Source organism: Kogia breviceps, chromosome 2 (assembly GCF_026419965.1).
Source record: "Kogia breviceps isolate mKogBre1 chromosome 2, mKogBre1 haplotype 1, whole genome shotgun sequence".
NCBI lineage: Eukaryota > Metazoa > Chordata > Mammalia > Artiodactyla > Physeteridae > Kogia > Kogia breviceps.
In genome coordinates this window covers 19949722-19969619 of record NC_081311.1, presented here as the reverse complement: position 1 = coordinate 19969619, position 19898 = coordinate 19949722, and the positions used below count along the sequence as shown (strand labels likewise).

Here is a 19898-nt window from a genome sequence, read left to right as displayed (position 1 = left end):
GACCTCTGTGAACAAATTTTTCAACCTTTCTTATTTAGCTTTCTCAATCCACCCAGCAAAAATTTCTCATCAGGGTCATAAATAGTTGTGATTCTCTTGAGCAACTAGTTGGGTTTTTTTTTTTTTTTCTTAAAACCCTTGTAAACCAGCATATTGAGTGATTGTGTTGATTCATGTTGTCTCCTGGAGACTTTAGATAAAAGTTGGCCCATCTCTGGGAAATGATACAATTTTATAGTATGCTCTTTGTATCTTAACCTCATTCCTGGCTCTACCTTACCTTCATATGCCTATTTTCTCATTAGCTTGATTTTTCTTACCTACATTTAATTTATTTTCATGTCATGTTAATCTATGGAACCTGCCTTAAATTCTTCCTGGAATAACATAAGGTGTATTCAATAAAATAAATTATGCCTACTTCTCAGAGCTATTGTGATACACACAGTAGGTGTAAATTTTGTTTTTACACTGAATCAAAGAATATTGGTTATAGCTGCTTTGAACTGTGGAAGGTTTAAACAGAGTTTGGTTTTGAAGGGAAGATAAAGTTTCAGAAGAGCATTTTGGCCCATTGCCAGGTATCTAGAAGTTTTCTGTAGTTTATGTAAAGATAAATGAGTATATCTGGAAGATTCTTTTCCTTTCAGCCTTAAACATGGTAAAACGCTCGTGTTACTCATCAGTATGAATGCGTCCATCCATCTTATATGCAGCTCACAACCATTTTATGTTCACAAGGTCTTAGAAATGTACTAATGGAGTTTTCTGATAAATGTAATGTGTCTTTGTAGAGAATATTTTATACGATAGTTTCTCCGGTTTAAATCATGCATTTAAATGAACTAGATAAAAGTCAATGGAATTAGATGTTTAGAATTTTTTTGTAATTATGGTAAGGATTTACATTTAATAAGTCTTGAATTTATAAAAGGAAAACCATGTTTAACTGGTATAAACTTCTCTATGAACTCAGAATTCAAATATGGTCACAACTAGTATTTTTAAAATTAATCATTCAAACATCTATTTGCTGTATGAGCAGAAAGTTTTCTAAAAGCAACACAAGCATGAGTCAGTACTGGTTCTAATATGTACTGCCACCTCATAGCCTCACAACCACATTTCCACTTTCACCATGGGCTTCTCTGCCATTATTTAAATTTTTTTAAAAAGTTCTTCCTGGGCTTTCCTGGTGGCGCAGTGGTTGGGAGTCCGCCTGCCGATGCAGGGGATGCGGGTTCGTGCCCCCGGTCCGAGAAGATCCCACATGCTGCGGAGCGGCTGGGCCTGCGAGCCATGGCCGCTGCGCCTGCGCGTCCGGAGCCTGTGCTCCGCAAAAAAAGTTCTTGCTTCTGAAAACCTCAGAGGTATTCAGCCATCCTCTAAGCAAAGCTACATCTAAGCAACTGCTCCAGGAGATCTTGTTCCCAGCCTTAGGAGGAGGGCTACTCTCAGCAACTTGAAGGAGAGTCGCTCTTCTACGGAGGATTTCCCAGTGATCTCCATGCTGTAAATATCTACCCCTCTTGGAGGTAATGTTTCCAAAGCAGTTTTCTGCCTTCTCCCTCTTAGGTGAAGTGGGAACAAACTGAATTTAATTTCCAGCAGGGCATTCTGCTATACATGTAACCAATCTCAAATGGAAGAGCAAGGTCTAGATGGTTTATATTGCAAGAGCCTTCATGTTTAAGATGAATGAATATAAACATGAGCAAGAGAATAAATGATGAATTTAATAAAATAAGTGTTGGTTGCGTGTGATAGAAATGCAAAACCAGCTATTTCAACTAATGTGAAGGATTGGTAGATGTTTCAAATGATGAATCATATTAGTAACTCAAGGGTTACTGGAATAGAAAATTTTCTCTTAATGTTCAGTATCTTTATTTATATAAATACTGCTTCTGCCACACATACCCCCCCACACACACACACAAAAAAAAAAGAACAGGAACATACATTACCCAAAGTTGGGGGGGAAAGTTCTTTCTTTAGCACAGTGTTGCATAAGGGGAATAATCAGCTCTCAGCTTTTATACGTTTGCTTGCAGAGTTTATAGAGTTACAGAATTGCCATGGAAATCGTAAAATGGAAGCCATGATTTTACTATGTCTTAGTGAAAACTTTTGCTGGGAGTTGCTATAGTCAGAGTCATGCCCCATTCAGATAAGAACTCTATCCTAACCTAGATAATGAGCTGCTAGGCAAGGAATGGGTCTCTTTTTACATCAGTCTGTACTTGGTGCTCTAGTTGCATATTATTAACAAAGTTGCTTTTACCTATACCTGTCTATTATAGATGTTGTAATAGCTCATTTGCTTTGAGATTAAGAATGCCTAATGATTTTCCCTCCCCTGAAAGCAAGCTTCTTGCTTCTTCTTCCAGTGTTTTAATTTTATTATTTTGTGTTTTATATTTGTTTTAAAATAATGTACATGAAAGCTATTCAAGAGAGGGATGGGGGAAGAAGACTGATTACATCAGAGCAAGTTATGTTTGGGTCGTTCTGCTCCAAGCCAGATGCATGTGCTCAGTGATTATTTTTGTGTGTTACAGGCCTTTCGGGAAGACCTGGAATGCCTTATTCAAGAACAGATGAAGAAAGGCCACAATCCAACTGGATTACTAGCATTACAACAGATTGCAGATTACATCATGGCCAATTCTTTCTCGGGCTTTACTTCACCTCCCCTCAGTACGTCAGTTTCGTAAAGTTTAAAAGACCGTAATTTCATCTCTACTTTGTACACTGCACATTTCTAGCAGCATATTCTGATCTGGTTCAGTCCTTAAGTTTATAACATCTAACAGTTAGAGTAACACAGTGTTAGGAGCTCTTACTTTTTCATACCAACCAGACATTTATTAGACTTTGTGAGGATTACAAAATAGTTATAAAATGTGGTCCCTGCCCCCAGATAAATGCATATTTGAATTGAGGAGACATACAGTGAATGCACAAAAGATTGAAACTGCAAGGTAACTGTAGAAGAAAAAATTACAGAGCAGCTCGTAAGAAATTGTCTAATGACCTTTTCTAAGTCATCTTGCTATGAACTCAGAGTTGGAATTGATTATTGGCTGAGGTGGACTGAGAGAACTTTGTGAAAGAAGAGAGGCCTCAACTAACCAGACTTTAAAGGATGGAGCAGTTAGAACTTGGTGTAAAAGCGTTTAGGACATTTTATTCATTCAACAGTTCTTTAGTGAGAACACCAGTTTGGTGGACTGAACACTAAGGATACCAAAAATCGTAAGGCGTTGAGTCCAAGCACTTTACATCTCAGAGAGACATGCACAGAACTCACTGCTGTACCAGGGCAGGTACACAGAATCCCAGACCGTCAGGGACTTTTCTTTTCCTTCTCTTTCTTCTTTTGTTACTTCCGTTTTTTTCTTTTTGGTTAAAGATTTACAAACAGGAGTTCAACGAATTCAACTACTTCCCAAATAGAGGAATGGTATGAAAAGAGACATGATGGTGGGAACGTGCAAGGTGAGGGTAGAACTCCTAAGTGGATCAGTATGTTGGGACATACATACTGGTTAAAGAATCTTTGAAAGAGTCCCAAAGTGAATTATAAGTGCTTGAACTAAAGTAGTGGTTGCAGGTAAAAGAAGGAAGAGATCAGTGAGAAAGGCATAGCCAAGGAAGAGGAGAGAAGACTTACCAACAGGTTTGAATGTGGTGATGGTGGGGGTGGCAGATGGATGGTGAGAAGAACGATGAGTTCCAAAATCACTCACTCTTCCAGTTTGGGAGAATCATTCTATCAGAATCAACAGGAAAGTTAAAATGTTGAGCTAGTTTTGTTCACTTTTTCTATAACATTGATTATGTCATGTGCCATGCATCCTAACAAGAGTCCATAGGGCTAAGGGATAAGAGGTCCATGATAGTACTACACAGGCCTGGAAAAGACGTCTAGGAAAGAGGTGGGAAATGGTGTCCAGGAGAATGAAGACTGAGCGAAAATTGAATTCAGCAGTTGGGTCATTAGAGATTAAGACTCGTTTTTGTTGCTTGGAGAGGGCAGAAACCAGACTGCTGTTTGACTGCATTCTTAAATATTTTTTGTCTAAATAAAAGTCAAAAGAGGTACTAGAAAGGTACAATAGCTTTCTGTTGAGATCTTTTCATCATAAAATTAGCAGTAACCTCAGAGTTAATAACACTTTTACCATTGGGATCCTGTGACCATTTTTCCCCAGTGGTGTGAGCCTGACTCCCTAACATCACTCTCGAACAAGTACTAGATGAAACAGCAAGGCGATAGCTGATACATATTTTTACTCTCAGTGTACTTCTCTGAAGGAAGATAAGCTAATGCAACATTGTGTGGGCTGATAAGTAAGTTTCAGATTATCATTTACAGGCTGGGACACTCTTGGACTCAGGCTGCTTCCTGGCAACTAATTTTCAGGTAAGGAATTATTTGACCTGAATCTTTCTCCACAATTTTTCCTCTTTTAGGTCTCGGCATGGTCACACCTATCAATGACCTTCCTGGGACAGATACATCCTCATACATGAAGGGAGAAAAGCTTACTCGTTGTAAACTTGCCAGCCTATACAGACTTGCTGATTTGTTTGGATGGGCCCACCTGGCAAATACATATATCTCAGTGAGTCCTTCGTCTTTCAGTTTCTTTTTTTAAAATCCCAACTTAAAGGCAACCAAACTCTCCTCACCTTTACTCAGAAGTCTGGTTTTCAGGCCTTATTCTCTGAACCTAGCACGCTGGACCACAACCTCATCCTGATATAAACCTTATGTTTAAGGGAGAGGCTGCAGTTACCCCAACGTTCTTCTCCATTTGTTATCTGTGTTGTTTCCTTAATTCAGACCAGTCGCAGAACCTATCCAGGAAGAAATCCTCCTGGCAGAATTTTCTCTCTCTGTGTTAATTATATCTGAGAGTCAGTGATATTAAAAAAATGCTTTAAAAAGCACTTGGGGCAGGGAAAATAGAGGGGGCCAGGGAAGTTTCCTCTCTCGTCTTTATTTTTTTTCATATATTTTTCCCATTCATCATCATCTTGTTTTCATGTTGCCACACTTGGACACAAGACAATATTTGGAAGCAAAAAGTATGAAAATATTGTGTGATGAAAATGGCACAGATGTGAGGTGCACTTCCTACAACTTTTCATCACTTCCTCCAGCTATTCCTTGGTTTCCCCTTCCATTTCTACCTTAATTCATTCCTAGGAAGAGAATCTAGTCTCTTTCCTTTGCCCATTTCCCCTTAATTTCCATATTGTATTGGGTTGAACAATACTGGCATTCGTTTCTCCTGCATGTAGCTGACCCCAAATAACCTTAGAACCCCCAAAATAACACTTTTAGGTAAGTCCAGTAAATGAGAAACTAATGTCAGAATTTTTTAGCAAGTATTTGAGGGCTTGAGGGAAGAAAACTTTTCAAGGGAAGTTTCATGTTGCACAGCTTTAATTTCTGCTTTGTTTTTCCCCCAGATATCTTACAGTTATTCATGGTAAATATATTCCTAGTCATGTTTACACTGCAAAATATGAACACCTCATAGTGAATCTGTATTGTTGTTGTTGTTTTTTTTTTCTTTCTCCCAGGTAAGAATAAGTAAGGAGCAAGACCACATAATAATAATTCCCAGAGGCCTGTCTTTTTCTGAAGCCACAGCCTCCAATTTGGTACAATTTTCATTCCTGTTACTTTTTCTGTGCTTCCTTGTACTTTTCTGACAGATTTTAGCTTTTAATACAGGACAGAACAAGAAAAGGTATGGATGGAAGAACAATTACTAGTGAACAGGGAAGAATTTGGAAAGCTAATGTTGATTTTTAAGAAAAGCTTTAGCATTCAAGAAAAACAGGGTAGTTGAAGAGCCTAATAAATGAATTGGTCTAATCAGTTAACCTATTCATGTTTTGAAGAGAATCTTGATTTTTTTTTCACCCTGTACTCTCTGTAATTTGTTTTTTTTAAAAAAAAAACAAAAAAAAAACCCCACACAAGAAGTCTGTATATTTTATAGCTAGATTTAAACAAAGTTCAGTTGGTGTGAGTACAGGGTCTGACTTTTTAGCATTTTATTTTTCCATGATTGTACCCCTAGCCACTGTCATTGGCCTCTAGAAGAGTAGGAACCACGTTGGTTCTGGTGCTATAGTGTTAATTAGCAAATGAACATTTTCCAGCCAGTTCAGTAAATGCCAAACTTATCCAGACCTTCAGTGAAGAGCTTAAGTTATTCAGTTTCTTGGAAACTGTGCTTCTTGCTAAATGCTAAATTTTGTTGCAGACTACCTGTTTTTGTAAATAAAATTTTATGGGAACAAAGCCACACCCATTCTTTTATAGTAGTTTGTGGCTGCTTTTATACTACAGTGGCAGAGTTGAGTAGTTGCAACAGAGGCCCACAAAAATCTAAAATATTTGCTATCTGGCTTTTGACAAAAAGTTTGCCACCCCCTGGGTTAGCTCATGAAACACAGGAAACTTTGATGCATGTGTGCCAGTTAACTGTGTCTTTCTGATTTTTCCAGGTGAAAGTCAATATAATAGGAGAAGTGGTTGATCAGGGAAGTACTAATTTGAGAATTGACCACACAGGCTTCAGTCCCCATGCCGCAATCTATTCAACACGTCCTGATGTTAAGTGTGTGATACACGTCCATACCCTTGCAACGGCAGCTGTAAGTCACTGAAGGGCCAAAATCAACAATGACCCTGGGAAGTGTATTTTTTCATGGCTTTCCTTACATGATACTTTATAATCTTCATTCTTTCAGACCCCACCATTTGAAGTTATTTTCAAAGTATTAATCCTCTGCATATCCAGAAAGCAAAAGGCCCTTTGGAGTGAATGCTACTGTTCTAGGAAACAACTGGAGAGATAGCATTTGCATTTTTGAACTCATCAGTTTAATAATGGGGTCATTGAGTTCTTTAGAGCAAGGCTTCTTTTCTAATATCTGACACAGCATGTAAATTGAGTAGTATCCCCAAAAGGTCTTTTTTTTTTTTTCCTCTTGAAGAAGTGAAGAACTAAAGTGGGAGGTGGGCTGGAATGGTGAACACAGTGAATAGGCCAGCGCTTCCTGAGCTGACTGAAGAATCCAGTTCCTACGAAGGTGTAGTTAGTAACTAAGTGTGTTATCTTGGCATGAACCCAACCAAATAGGTATCCTCCATGAAGTGCGGGATCCTTCCAATTTCTCAAGAGTCCCTGATCCTGGGAGATGTCGCCTATTATGACTACCAAGGGTCACTTGATGAACAGGAGGAGAGAATTCAACTGCAGAAAGTTCTGGGGCCAAGTTGTAAGGTATGTAGTAGAGTTTCTGTCTAAGGAGCTATTTTTGTTGCTGTTACTGTTGATGAAAGCAGTGTGAGCTATGCCAGTTATTTAAAGTGATTGCTTTGGGATTCTATTTTAGGTTCTGGTACTCAGAAATCATGGTGTGGTAGCACTTGGAGAAACAGTTGAGGAGGCTTTTCATTACATTTTTAATGTGCAGATAGCCTGTGAGATTCAGGTAAGAAAAATTGTTTACCCCTTCTCTTCCTTTTTTTTTTTTTTTTTTTGCTTTGTTATTTGTTGTGTTGGGTATTGTGTTTACTTATTTCCAGAGTTCTATCAGTTGGTGGCTTTTTGTTTTGTGTTTTAAGAGAAGTTCTGCTTCACTTGAGTAAAAAAGGGTCAACTGAGGTATCTCTTGAATTGAGAACAGGAGGAAAGAAAATTAAAATTCATATACAGACACACACACCAAATCTAAGTGCTTCATAAACATCATTTTCCTCATAATCCTACTTTTTAAGATGGTATAGTTGCACATTTCTCCATTTTCACCCTCTAGTGATGTGGTGCTTATTGAGAAACAAAGGTGACTACCAGTTATCAAAGATCAGCTGTGTTGTGGCCGCTTTTATAAAAAGTGTAAGAGCAGTGCCAGAAGTTTTATGAACTCATGCAGTTTCCAGCGATGCCACAGGCTCAGCCTCATTATTATAATGGATTACTTATTAACCACTTTTTCCTCAGAGAAGCTGAATGCATTTAATGGCCCTAATTTCCCCCTTTAAGAAAAATCAAGCAGATTCTCTTGAAGCAAATGGTAATAATATGAATTTATTGGAAAGGCCGCAAGAAAGGGGGAAAAAACTTTTTCTACGAACTTGTCTTAACAACCACCTTTTTTTTTTTTTTTTTTTTGCTTGAATGGTCGCTCTTCTTCTCAAATGAGGGTATGAAAAGCTTACTTATGTTGAGATAATGAGCTGACTTCTGCCTAAATATTCTTAAATTCACAGTGTAGTGTTTATATTCCTTTAAAATTATAACTGTCAACAAAAGTATTAACTGGATTGCCATGGGAAAACTGCAAGGAAAGAACTTTAAAATTTGGCAGGAGAATTCAGTTTCTTGAAATATATTAAAAGGTAGGGCTCTAAATGTGTTTTCCAGCAGGGAGAGTCAGTCCGAGTCCTGGAAGGTATAGATAGATGGAAAAGATACTTCAGCTGCCTGCTTTCACAATTGTATTTCTTTGTTGGCAGCCTGGAGCAAAGTGTTACAGATATCTGCTGAATCAACCTTATGCCTCTTTAAAAGTGAAATACTCATTCTAGTCTTTTCAGTCCTGTGCCTCTATATTTTGCCATTGATTACAGGTGCGGGCATTAGCAGGGGCAGGTGGAGTCGACAATCTGCTTGTACTGGATCTTCAGAAGTATAAAGCTTCCACCCACACTGTGGCAGCATCTGGAGGAGGAGGAGTGAACATGGGTGCCCATCAAAAATGGAAGGTTGGCGAGATTGAGTTTGAAGGGCTGATGAGGACTCTGGACAATTTGGTAGGTGAAAAATTGAACATAACCTTGATTTCATGTTTCCAGATTCAAGAGCAGATGCTTCCATCTCCCTTTGGTTTTGGAACATGCTCCTTACTCCAGAGTGTGTGACCCTAGGAAGGAATTCAGTGTATTTTAAGAATCAGTGAAACATGCAACTGTCTTCCTATCTTTGTTAGCCTCTTGCACTAAGAAGTCAGAAGGCAGATTGCCTTCAGACCCAGGAACAAATACTTAAATGAGCACTGAGATTTGGCCTCCAGAAAACCAGTTTATATCTAGAAAAATGTTTCTGGTGAGAAGTTTTGAAATTACCTTTGTCAGGAACAGTTGTGTGCGTGGAAATTTCTTTGTCAGCTGAAATCAGTTTTAACCAGATCTTGAAAGTTGCTTAATTTTCAACTCTAGTGTTATGTGGAGGTTATACGGAGTTTGGAAGGATCTTCCCTTTATTTGTTTTTCGGTAAAAGGGTGTTATTGAATAATTTGCTTAAAGAATTAGGCTCTGAATGCTGTTTTTGGTACACGTTTGATAGCTTCAAGTGTGGTTTTTCCCTCCCCTAGGGATATAGAACAGGCTATGCTTACAGGCATCCTCTCATTCGAGAAAAACCTAGGCACAAGAGTGATGTGGAGATCCCAGCAACTGTGACCGCCTTTTCCTTTGAAGATGATACAGTGCCACTCTCTCCTCTCAAATACATGGCACAGAGGCAGCAGCGTGAAAAAACAAGATGGCTGAACTCACCAAATACCTACATGAAAGTGAATGTGCCTGAGGAGTCTCGGAATGGGGAGACCAGTCCCAGGACCAAAATCACAGTACGCCCCTACTTTACGTGGTTTGCCTTTACTAAATGTTTTGCCTAGTTTACTGATGAATTGACTGGTCTACGTTGAAAATATTGGGGAAGTAGAATATAACATTAACAATAATATCACCATAACTTATCAGGTAACCTTTGTGCAAGGCACTGTTTCTAAGTGCCGTACATGAATTATCTCATTTACTTCTAATATGGAAGGGATGCTGTTTTTCTCCTCCATTTTCTAGATGAGAAAACTGAGGCACAGAGGAATTAACTAATCATTTGTGCATTAATGGTAGAATCAGGGTTTGAATGCAGGTAGTCTGACTCTGGAGCCCAGTTGTTACCCATTGCATGATACTGCTTTGTAGTTTATATTGTACTTGTGAATCAGAACTATAAAACTTATCAACACCTAACGGTGCCAGATTTTGTGAATTACTGCACATAGGCAAGATCTTGTAGATAAAGAAACAGGTTATCTTAAATTTTTCAGCATTTTGTCTCAGATTTGGTTTACTTTTGGAGTGCTTATCCCTAAATTTTATAGATACTCAAAATTGTTTCATCCTATCGTATAAATCAGTAGTATTCAATATGGAAATACCTAGGCATCAATGTTTTTTTTTCCCCTAGTCTATATTTATCTCTTATCTCCTAGTAAAAGAACATAAGTTTCCCAGAATTAATTTTATTGACAGAAACTAATGGCCAGTCATCATTAATCTTAATGAATATTAGCTTTCTTTAAGGGATATAACGGGTAAATGAGAAGAATTATTTAAGGCTCTTCCACCCCTGTGGTGCCATTATACTATAGATTACTACAAGATTATCCCCTTTGTAAAATGCTGGTCAGGGGCTTGGCCCATTCTGTCAGCCAAAAATAAAAATGAAATCTGGAAAACTGAATCTTAAGAGATTTCTTGAGTCCTTTTTGATGACTTCTTAGCCATCATCACTTAAAACTTGAATGCAGGTGGCAACTCTGAATGTGAGTTAATGTGAGATCAAGCTCTGTATGCTTGAAATATTTTCACCAACATATTTAAAATGCCAAAAGGAAAAAATTTAAATAGGCATAATTTAGTATTCATGTGAATAGTAATGACATTTGTTTGTTGTTAAGTGAATGCTGATTCTAACTAGTATGGGAGATATACTAATTGACCACTGAAAACTACTCAGTGAAATTCTTTAAAATATTAGCAGTGTATGCACCCACCCACTGGAGTCAATGTCAAGAACCTACCATATTTCCTTAACACAAAGCTTCATTCTAGAAATTTTTGATTCTTTAGTGGATGAAAGCAGAGGACTCTTCAAAAGTTAGTAGTGGAACACCTATCAAAATTGAAGATCCAAATCAGTTTGTTCCTTTGAACACAAACCCGAATGAGGTACTAGAAAAGAGAAATAAGGTAAGACATGTTCGATCTTCTCTGACTAGAGGAGGCCTTTTTATGCTGTTTTATGTTTAAATCACTGGTGACTGAATCTGATTAATGCTAAGCTTAGAGATTTAAATACAGAAGAATTTGAAATTTAATTCTGTATAATTTTAGCTTGTATTGAATACCTCCAGCTCTGTTCTAGTTTCTGGTGAGTGTGCTATACGGGGAAGAAGTATTAGACATATTTCTGCGGTATTAGTGAAAAATGTAGTCCTCTAACAATGTAAGACAATAGGAAATCACACATCAAGAAGAGTGGAGATTAATGTGAGTTGTTATGATGGTCAAATAGTAAGCCAAAGGTCACCTGCAGAGTTACCCCCAAGAAATTGTTACTGTGTTTCAATTCAGATTCGAGAACAAAATCGATATGACTTGAAAACAGCAGGACCACAGTCTCAATTGCTTGCTGGAATTGTTGTGGATAAGCCTCCTTCTGTAAGTCCATAAAGCAATATGATCTTTGTTTTCACATTAATATATTTGCTTTTTAAATATGAATATGTCTTTACTAAAGTTCATATAAACACAAGTTAAAAAGTCAAATAATCCACAAGACTTAAAATGTCATCTTCAATTCCCAATTTCTAAGGGCAAGGACTTTATTCTAGCATATACCTTTGTTTCTAAAGAGCAACTTTATTCTGCTTTATCTTGGTTTATCAGTTTTAGACGTCAACTGTTTTTCATCAAATCTATTTCATCAACTATGAGAAGTACCATTATTTTATGTATCACTAAAAGAGAAAAAAACCTAATTATAAGATGAATGCCAATTTCAGGATCAGAAAATGTGGGAGAAAAGTACATCTTACAATTAATAAAAGACAGTAGTGACTTCTTTTATGGACTGTGAGCGTTTAGCCTGTTTACACAAGGCTTCCCTTTTTCACTCTCCCAGTAAGGTTGTACCACAATGTTTTGTCTAGTCAACTCTCAGTGTTTATATTTTTAAACGCTTAGTGCTGAGCCAGGTAGTATCCCATGATGACATTTCCTTTCTTATACAACTTTTCTCCCCTTGGAGAAAAAGTTGCCTCCTTTTTTCATTGGCTTAGTACTTAGGATACATTGGGCTTAGTTCTTCCCAAACTTTTCTTAATATTATTTTCCATAGGGTCAGAGGTAACAGGTAATCTCTCTGTTCTAGCCCTTTGTCATTGTCATTCTGGTCCAGATCTGGACTAGGCGCTCTTCAGGCCAGATGTACAGGCCCGTCCTGAGGATTCCTGTGCTTCTCACCATGTAGTCCTGTTTCCTGCATTGTATGTCTCCTACTTAAGAAAGGAGACTCCTTTCTTACTCCTTTATCATTGAGCGCATCCTCTAATAGCTTTCTGGGAAAGGATACATAGGAGGTAACAGTCTGAAAACCTGTATTCTACCTTCAAATGTGCATGTAATGGATACAGAATTCTAGTTTACAAATAAAATGAAAAACATCACCATATTATCCCCTAACTCCATATCATTGTTAAGAAGTAGGAGAGTATTGTGATCCGTGTACCTTTGTGTAGGCTTTTTGTTTAAAGACCTTTTCTACATTCCTGCTATTCTGAAATTTTATGATGGTGTGCTTTATAGTAATTTCTATTTAGTCTCCACTTTTAGCATGTAGTAACCCTTTTCAATCTGCAAAGTCATGTCCTGGGAATTTTTTAAAGTATTTCTTCAGTAAGTAGGCCTTTTCCTTTCAATTTCTTTTTCTGTCAGGATATATGTACTGTTAGTTGGATCTCTTTGACTAAGCCTCTGATTTTTTTCTTTCCTATTTTATATCTCTTTGTCTCTTAATCCTATTTCTGGGAGATTTGCTTGACTTTATTTTCTAAGCCTTCTGTTTAATTTTCTATTTTGATTTTTTTTTTAATTTTTTAAGACTTCTTATTCCCTGAATGTTCCTTTTTTTTTTTTTCTTTTAAAATAACATCCTGGTCTTTCTGGATACAGTATTTTCTCTTTGCTCTTAAGGGAATCAATTTTAAATTTTCTTCGGCTGCCTTTATTGTCTGTTTCTTCTGAGTTCCCTTTTTCTTTTTAATTCTGGTTTCCTCCATGTTGGAAACTTTCCTGAAGTGTCTGGAAATCTGTGGTAGTCTGTCTGTATTTAAGAATGAGACCCTGAAAGCCAGTCAGAAGCTTCAGGTGTGTGCAGAGCTTGGGAACTGGCGAGCTCCATTGTAGGGTAACTAGATGTGGACCAGGTTGATTCTTTCAGGAACGCCCAAATGTTAGTATCTGTAGTTGTTTTATCTGGGGTCATTTAATTTATCCAGAGAATTCTCTAGTCTCTTGCCAGTCTCCCACCATCATCCTGGGAACCCTCAGCTATGTTTTGTGTCCCCTAATCAGTTGTTCTGAAGAGTAAGCCTCTGATCTTCTGCAGAGATGAGAAAGAAGTAAATGCTCAGCTGTGTGGAACAGGAAAGGGGACCTGAGAATCTATCTGTTCCTTATTTACACTTCTAACTTGTCCCCGCTTTTCAGCTTTTCTTCACCGCACCTTCTGTGATACCTGAGCCTTACCAGGCCTCCAACAGGGCAAGTGAGCAGGTTCCTCCTTTGCAAGGCTAAGGCTTCAACTTCCTCGGCTCTTCCACCCATTCTGCCACCTGCTTTCCGTCTTCCAACAATGTGTTACGACTTCTCATCCTCTGTTGTCTCATCTTCCATTCTTTTGTCCTTAAAAGTTTATACATTTTTGTTGTTGTTCCTTTACTATCATTTTAGTGGGGTTTGGGGAGGAATTTTTTTAAATGCATGGGTTCAATCTGCCAGGTTTAGCTGTAAGTCTCATTAATTTCTTTTCTAGAGCAAATAGGTACAAGTTTATTTTCATAGCAAATTTAAAGTTCTTTTGGTACAGTTTCATTTTTCTAAGACTCTTTTCAAAGGCTTTTTGAAAATCTTGGTTTTTAAGATATTTCTTAGTTATATGAAGCTTTCTAGAACTTGGCCTCGTTTTTTTTTCCAGAGTTATTAAAATTGACCTATGCAGGCTTATTGAGGAAAGTTCACTGGCAATTTTAGTCTATTGGATCAGTAGTCTAAAAGCATTAATCTGATATAAATATTTTAAACAAAGCACGTTACTTTATCATTTCTTATGATTGTTGTGAGGTGGGGTGTCACAAACATCATATATACATTTAAGTGTGTGTATGAAGTTGCGTATATATGTAAATATATATAAATAAATATATAGATATAAGTAAAGCTCTTGGTAACGAGTCAGTGTTTCTCTTTGCAAGACCATGCGGTTTGAAGATGACGCTCATGCCCCACCGGCTCCTCCGAACCCCTTCAGTCATCTCACAGAAGGCGAGCTTGAAGAGTATAAGAAGGCAATTGAACGTAAACAGCAAGGACTGGAAGGTTAGTTCGTTTTGAGCTTAAGCCCAGGATAACCACACTGCTAACAGAGCCTCTTGAGTCGGATGATAGAGGGCAGTCAGGTTTTTTTTTTTTTAATGTTCCTTTTACAATCAATTGTTCATATCCTCTCTCCCAGTCCTTACTTGGGTATAAGTAGGACTGAAATGCAAATAGCTACCACACACCATCTATGTTAACATGTAGAGAAGACTGTTTTCCTCAGAAAGCAATCTGATTTGCTAGCAAAAAGTCTTTTATAGTAAAGTGAAATCCCCGGATGAGTAAAAAATCACTAGCTACAGTAAATGTAGATACATTAATAGATTTAAACATTCAGAATATGTGGCTTTTTAAAAAAACTTTCTACTTTGACATAATTATGGATTAACAAGTATGTGGCTTTAATGCTTTGTAAAATCTCTATTGTTACTGGATGTCTCAAGATGTCAATATTTAATTTCAAAATCAAAATATAAAACAAACTGCTAGAATTTTTATGTGACTTTCCTTAAGTACATGGGCACTCTAGTGAGGTTGCTATTATCTGACTTCAGAACCCTAAGCAACGGTTATATTTAAGAATTGTTCATGAAAATGCCAATTGAATATTAGCTCCCTTTTTCTCAAGAATAAGAGATTCTTTATAGCAAGAGTTCTCAATCTTGGCTCTTTGGATAAGCTTTAGACAGTCCATGAGCCATCTGAAAAATATATGCTTAATTTTGTACAATACAGATTTGAGGAAGGCAAGGGTGCAAGGTGGAGGGCAAGACGTCTGTAACCCCAAAAGAGGGTAGGACCCTCTGCTTTAGAGCATCTTCAACATACAGTTGAAATTTTAATGCAAAACCGAACCAATAGTTAAATAATCTTTGTCCCAGTTAGATATCATGTAGAAAGAACTAATGACATCTGGATCATCCAGGGAACAGTTTTTATAAGTGTGTTAGTGTCTTTGTCACAAAAGGAAGACATCCTGACTCATTAATGTAATTACACTAAATGTTAGGTGATACTATTCAACTTGTTTATTCTAACATAAGGTTGTAAACTTTCTCTGTTTTTGTATTTTGTAAAATGTCCCCTTTAATCTCTTATTTTTTGAAAGCCTAAAGATGCCAGGTAACAAATATTGCACAATAGAACCATCAGCTTTTATATATAACTTTATAGTTTCTTCCACATTCATTATGACCTGAATTAGCTCACTAATATTGCTGACAGGAATCACTAATTGGATATTGATCAAAAATTCAGTGAGGCATTCTGCCTTATTAATATGGCATCATTGGTGAAGCTTTCACATTTCTTTTCATTTGGCTGCTCAATGTATTTTGATTTTCTAACACTGTAGCAAAAGTTAAATGCATACATATTATTTGCCTGGGCTTCCAGTAGCCATGTTTCCTTAAAGCATGTGTATAGAATTACCAGTAGCAGCCGGAAATGTTAACACATTAACCTCCTCTTAACTGCATAATTATGACTATGTGGGATAACTGTTAGCATGCTCAGCTCATTGCTGAAGAGTTTATCCTCCCTGTGTACGCAGGTATTTGATGTATGCACTAACCTCCCTGAATCTTATGCTTCTTTGTTTTGCATGGCTTTTAACTAAACTCTTATCCAACAGATGCTGAGCAGGAATTACTCTCAGATGACGCTTCATCTGTTTCACAAATTCAGTCTCAAACTCAGTCACCGCAAAATATCCCTGAAAAATTAGAAGGTATTCAATGTAATTTCCCATAGCCTTCACCGACTTAATCTTTAGAGTCTGTCCCTCTGTCATTTGTCTTCATATAAAGAAATTGAACACCTGATACAGTAAGTTTACCATGGATTTTACTTAAAGCTCCCAATAATTTTATATTTTTTATTAAATGGAGTGCTACTTTTGTCCAACATTTATATTGACTTACCTTAATCTGGATATTAGCAACCTATAGTTCTTAAGAATTTGTGAAATTAAAATTGGTTTGTCATATGTCTTCCAATCAGAAGCATGAAATCTTTTTCAATTTTGATTGCCCAGTGACCCCAAAATTAAAGAAAAATATACGTATGTTGTCTTCCTCATTTATAGTGACTTGCTTTACAATGAAACTATCAAGTCATCAAACTGGACTTACCCAGCCTTCATTCTTTGGTCTAACAACTCTGTCCTCTTTATACCACTTAAGAGCATTAGCTTTATGCTAATAGGCCCATAGTCTATTAAAATAATGATCTATCTTTATTGGAATTAAAGTACATTGCCTAAACATTTCAGTTTTGTAAAATAAAGCAAGGATGTTGACTATATAAAATTAAAAATTCCTCCCCTTTTGTAGAAAACCATGAGCTGTTTTCCAAGAGCTTCATCTCCATGGACATGCCTGTCCTGATAGTGAACGGCAAGGACGACGTGCATGGTGCTGCAGACGAGCTTGCTGAGCGAGTGAGCAGGTTAACTACAAGCACCACCATGGAAAACATCGAGATTACCATTAAGTCTCCAGAAAAAATGGAAGAAGTCCTGTCACCTGAAGGCTCACCTTCAAAATCACCATCCAAGAAAAAGAAGAAATTCCGCACTCCTTCTTTTCTGAAAAAGAACAAAAAAAAGGAGAAGGTTGAAGCCTAAATAAAGTCTTTTTGTAATTATTATTATTACAATGTGACGTTGCACATTTAAAAACCACATTTAAGTTGATCATTAATATGCAGTGGTAGCTCAGATTGGGGGTATGTAGCAAACTGGACTTTAAGAACTGGAAAGAGGTTTTACTAAAAGAAAAACATATTATGAAAAACACTTTCAAATTCATCTCTCATTTTGTATGTCCAAAAAAGCTTTTGAATTTTTAAACAATTGCTAGTTTTGATTAGCTGCCCTCATGAAGTATTATTATAATCACCACAAACAGATATCTGTCTGAATTACTTCAGGCCTTCTACCTAATATCTGTTGGAAAGAAATTACCAGTGAACAAGCGAGAGAATTTTTGTTTCTCAAAACCTGCTTCACTTGGTAAGCAGATTATAGTTTTTTATCATGATTATTGACTGTCCCTTTTGGGTTCCCATTGTTAAAATGGGCATTAACAGAATGCTTTAAAAGCTTCTAAGACAAGAATCTATAGCATTAGTATACACTGGCACATAATTGTTTTTTTAAATTTAAGAAAAGATTCATTTGGAATTTTATTCATAGTATAAAATTTCCTCACCTGATGTAACTTTGCAAAAAAACACGTCATTTTAGTAAACTATAATTTTTGAAAAATTCCTTTTTTATTAGTTTAGAAAGCCCCTTATTTTTCAACAAAGGGGATTTTATACACATAACATGGGTTATTTAGTTTAACTCTGGCAAAAACGATTTTTGTATGTTGAGATGTTTGTATACCATTCAGTATAAAAGTGTCTGAGCATATTAGCCAATCATTTAACAGTAGAACACAATTTGAGGCTGCTTGGTACTAAGTATACTTAAATATAATTAAAGAATCCAGGGACTTGGTATCAAAAGGGGATTAGAGCATTTCAAGGCATAACAGGATTCATGTTTGAACCTTATAATGTATTTTTCTCTTAGTATCACTAATGAATGAAGAAGCCCTCATAAGGTAACCAAATGGAAAGGAAAAGAATGAGAGAGAAAGTGAAAAATGAAGGGAACAAGAGAGGTGTCGTGAGAAGAAGAATTCTAGTTTGATAAATGATTCATAGTCATGATAGGATTTGAAGTGTCATTTATTTGACGCATGTCCCAAATTTCTAAAATTCTGCTTCTCTGCCAAAATCTTCGTATTTCTTAGTTGATATTTGAGTTTTAAAAGGGTCAGATCCTCCTTTTAACTTGCGTATCTTCAGAAGGCAGCACAAGAGGAAATCAGTGGGTCTAATCCCACACCCACCGTGAGAAAACTACCACTTCTTAATTTTTACCAATTTTTCTTATCTGTTCAGTTAACTTTCTTTCTAATGTAAATACAAATTTAAACCTAGGCTTAATATAGTTTTTTTTTTCCCTTTCACCCAAGTCATGTCACAAATCAATGTAAAATCAATGATCCAAAATAGTCAGTGGGTAAAAATAATCCAAAGTATTTCTGAAGGGTGAGTTGGCGTGTAAAAAATTACACTGATGATAGTATGCTCTGGGGCTGGTTCTGTTTGACTGTGAGTGTATGATGATGCAAAGTTGAAATGGAGCCTGGAAAGTTCATTCTAGATCTCACTAACTACTGGAATCAGTGTTTTAGTCTTAGTGGAAACTTTCAGTTGCTTAATTCTGTATTTGAGGATTCTTTTATGTTCTACATCATTTATGTTGTATTACAATGTATGTAGAAACAGTAACCTGTGAACTATGCTTTTCCATAACTTTTTAAAAATATATATAAAATGAATGCAGTGTGCATAAATATTTTTTCAATGCAACAGTGAACTATTTGCACCTTTTGCTAATGCCTCTATTTACTTGCTTTGGCATAAAGAATGAGCCAGTGAACCTCTGTGTCATGTGGAAAATGTATAAATGTTATCTGATATTGCTCTTAGATGTAATGCTAATTAATGTAAAATCACAAATAAACAGTATTTTAAATAGATGGACTTGGTATCAAGAGCTTTCAGTTCAAGGGTGGTTACTTATCCTGAATTACTCTGTGGACTGTTGAGTTTTGTACTGCAGTGAGATTTTGAGTAAGACTGACACTTCTGAATAAGGAATGTCCTAATACATTTATTTTCAAATTAGTTGAAAATCAACTATATAAAACCCTTCTTGTTTCAGCTCATTTTGGAGGAAGTATTCCCCAAGTGACCTACTTTTTTTCCTTGATAGGATATGGCAACCTTAACTATTTCTCTGACATCCAGAGATCTTTGAAGGACTTAGGATTCTGATTCTCAGTCTCAGAATCTATGGATGTAGAATAGAAAATGTTGCAGAATATGTGTTGAGTTTATAGATTACTTCTCTTTTATTTTTATTTATGTAACAATAAAGAAGATAGTAGAGAGAATAGAAAGGTTACAATTCCACCACATTAACATGCAACAAAATATTTTACTCCCTTCTAGCTCTTGTTCAGCTATGTATGTATTTCCTGTGTATTGGTTATCATGGGGTGAGTGTAATTTCATTCAAGATTTTTTTTCTACTTAAACATAGCATAATCTGTCCTAGAAGATTTTCAAACCAAATCCCTCACGAGTGATTTCTTGTGATTTTTTTCTACCACTTTGTCCTAAAAATAGAGTGCAAGAGGGGAAATCATGTTAATTGAGGGTTCTGGTTAATTGAAGTTTTTACTATAATTACCCATTATAAAAATGAAGGGTTTGGGCAGAGGATAGATTCATAGTCTTGGGCATATTTAATTATTACCTTTGCAACTCCAGGGTGAAGTATATACATCAAAG

General features: G+C 36.6%; 1 protein-coding gene across 23 annotated transcripts in view; it reads left to right on the top strand.

The window, feature by feature from the left end:
• The window catches only part of ADD3 (adducin 3), a 126581-nt gene extending 107500 nt beyond the window's left edge, over nt 1-19081 (top strand). For 12 of the 23 annotated variants that reach the window (XM_059052561.2, XM_067024706.1, XM_059052563.2 and 9 more), the window contains 13 exons: nt 2562-2700; nt 4480-4631; nt 5599-5679; nt 6535-6684; nt 7173-7316; nt 7429-7527; nt 8666-8848; nt 9410-9667; nt 10956-11075; nt 11460-11546; nt 14360-14483; nt 16117-16212; nt 16817-19081. In XM_059052561.2, coding sequence (XP_058908544.1) covers nt 2562-2700; nt 4480-4631; nt 5599-5679; nt 6535-6684; nt 7173-7316; nt 7429-7527; nt 8666-8848; nt 9410-9667; nt 10956-11075; nt 11460-11546; nt 14360-14483; nt 16117-16212; nt 16817-17109 — 1926 coding nt within the window. In that variant the 3' untranslated portion in view covers nt 17110-19081. The remainder of the gene's footprint in view (nt 1-2561; nt 2701-4479; nt 4632-5598; nt 5680-6534; nt 6685-7172; nt 7317-7428; nt 7528-8665; nt 8849-9409; nt 9668-10955; nt 11076-11459; nt 11547-14359; nt 14484-16116; nt 16213-16816) is intronic. The other 11 variants (XM_059052566.2, XM_067024714.1, XM_067024709.1 and 8 more) reach the window with 1 other exon arrangement.
• The last annotated feature ends 817 nt before the right edge of the window (nt 19082-19898 follow it).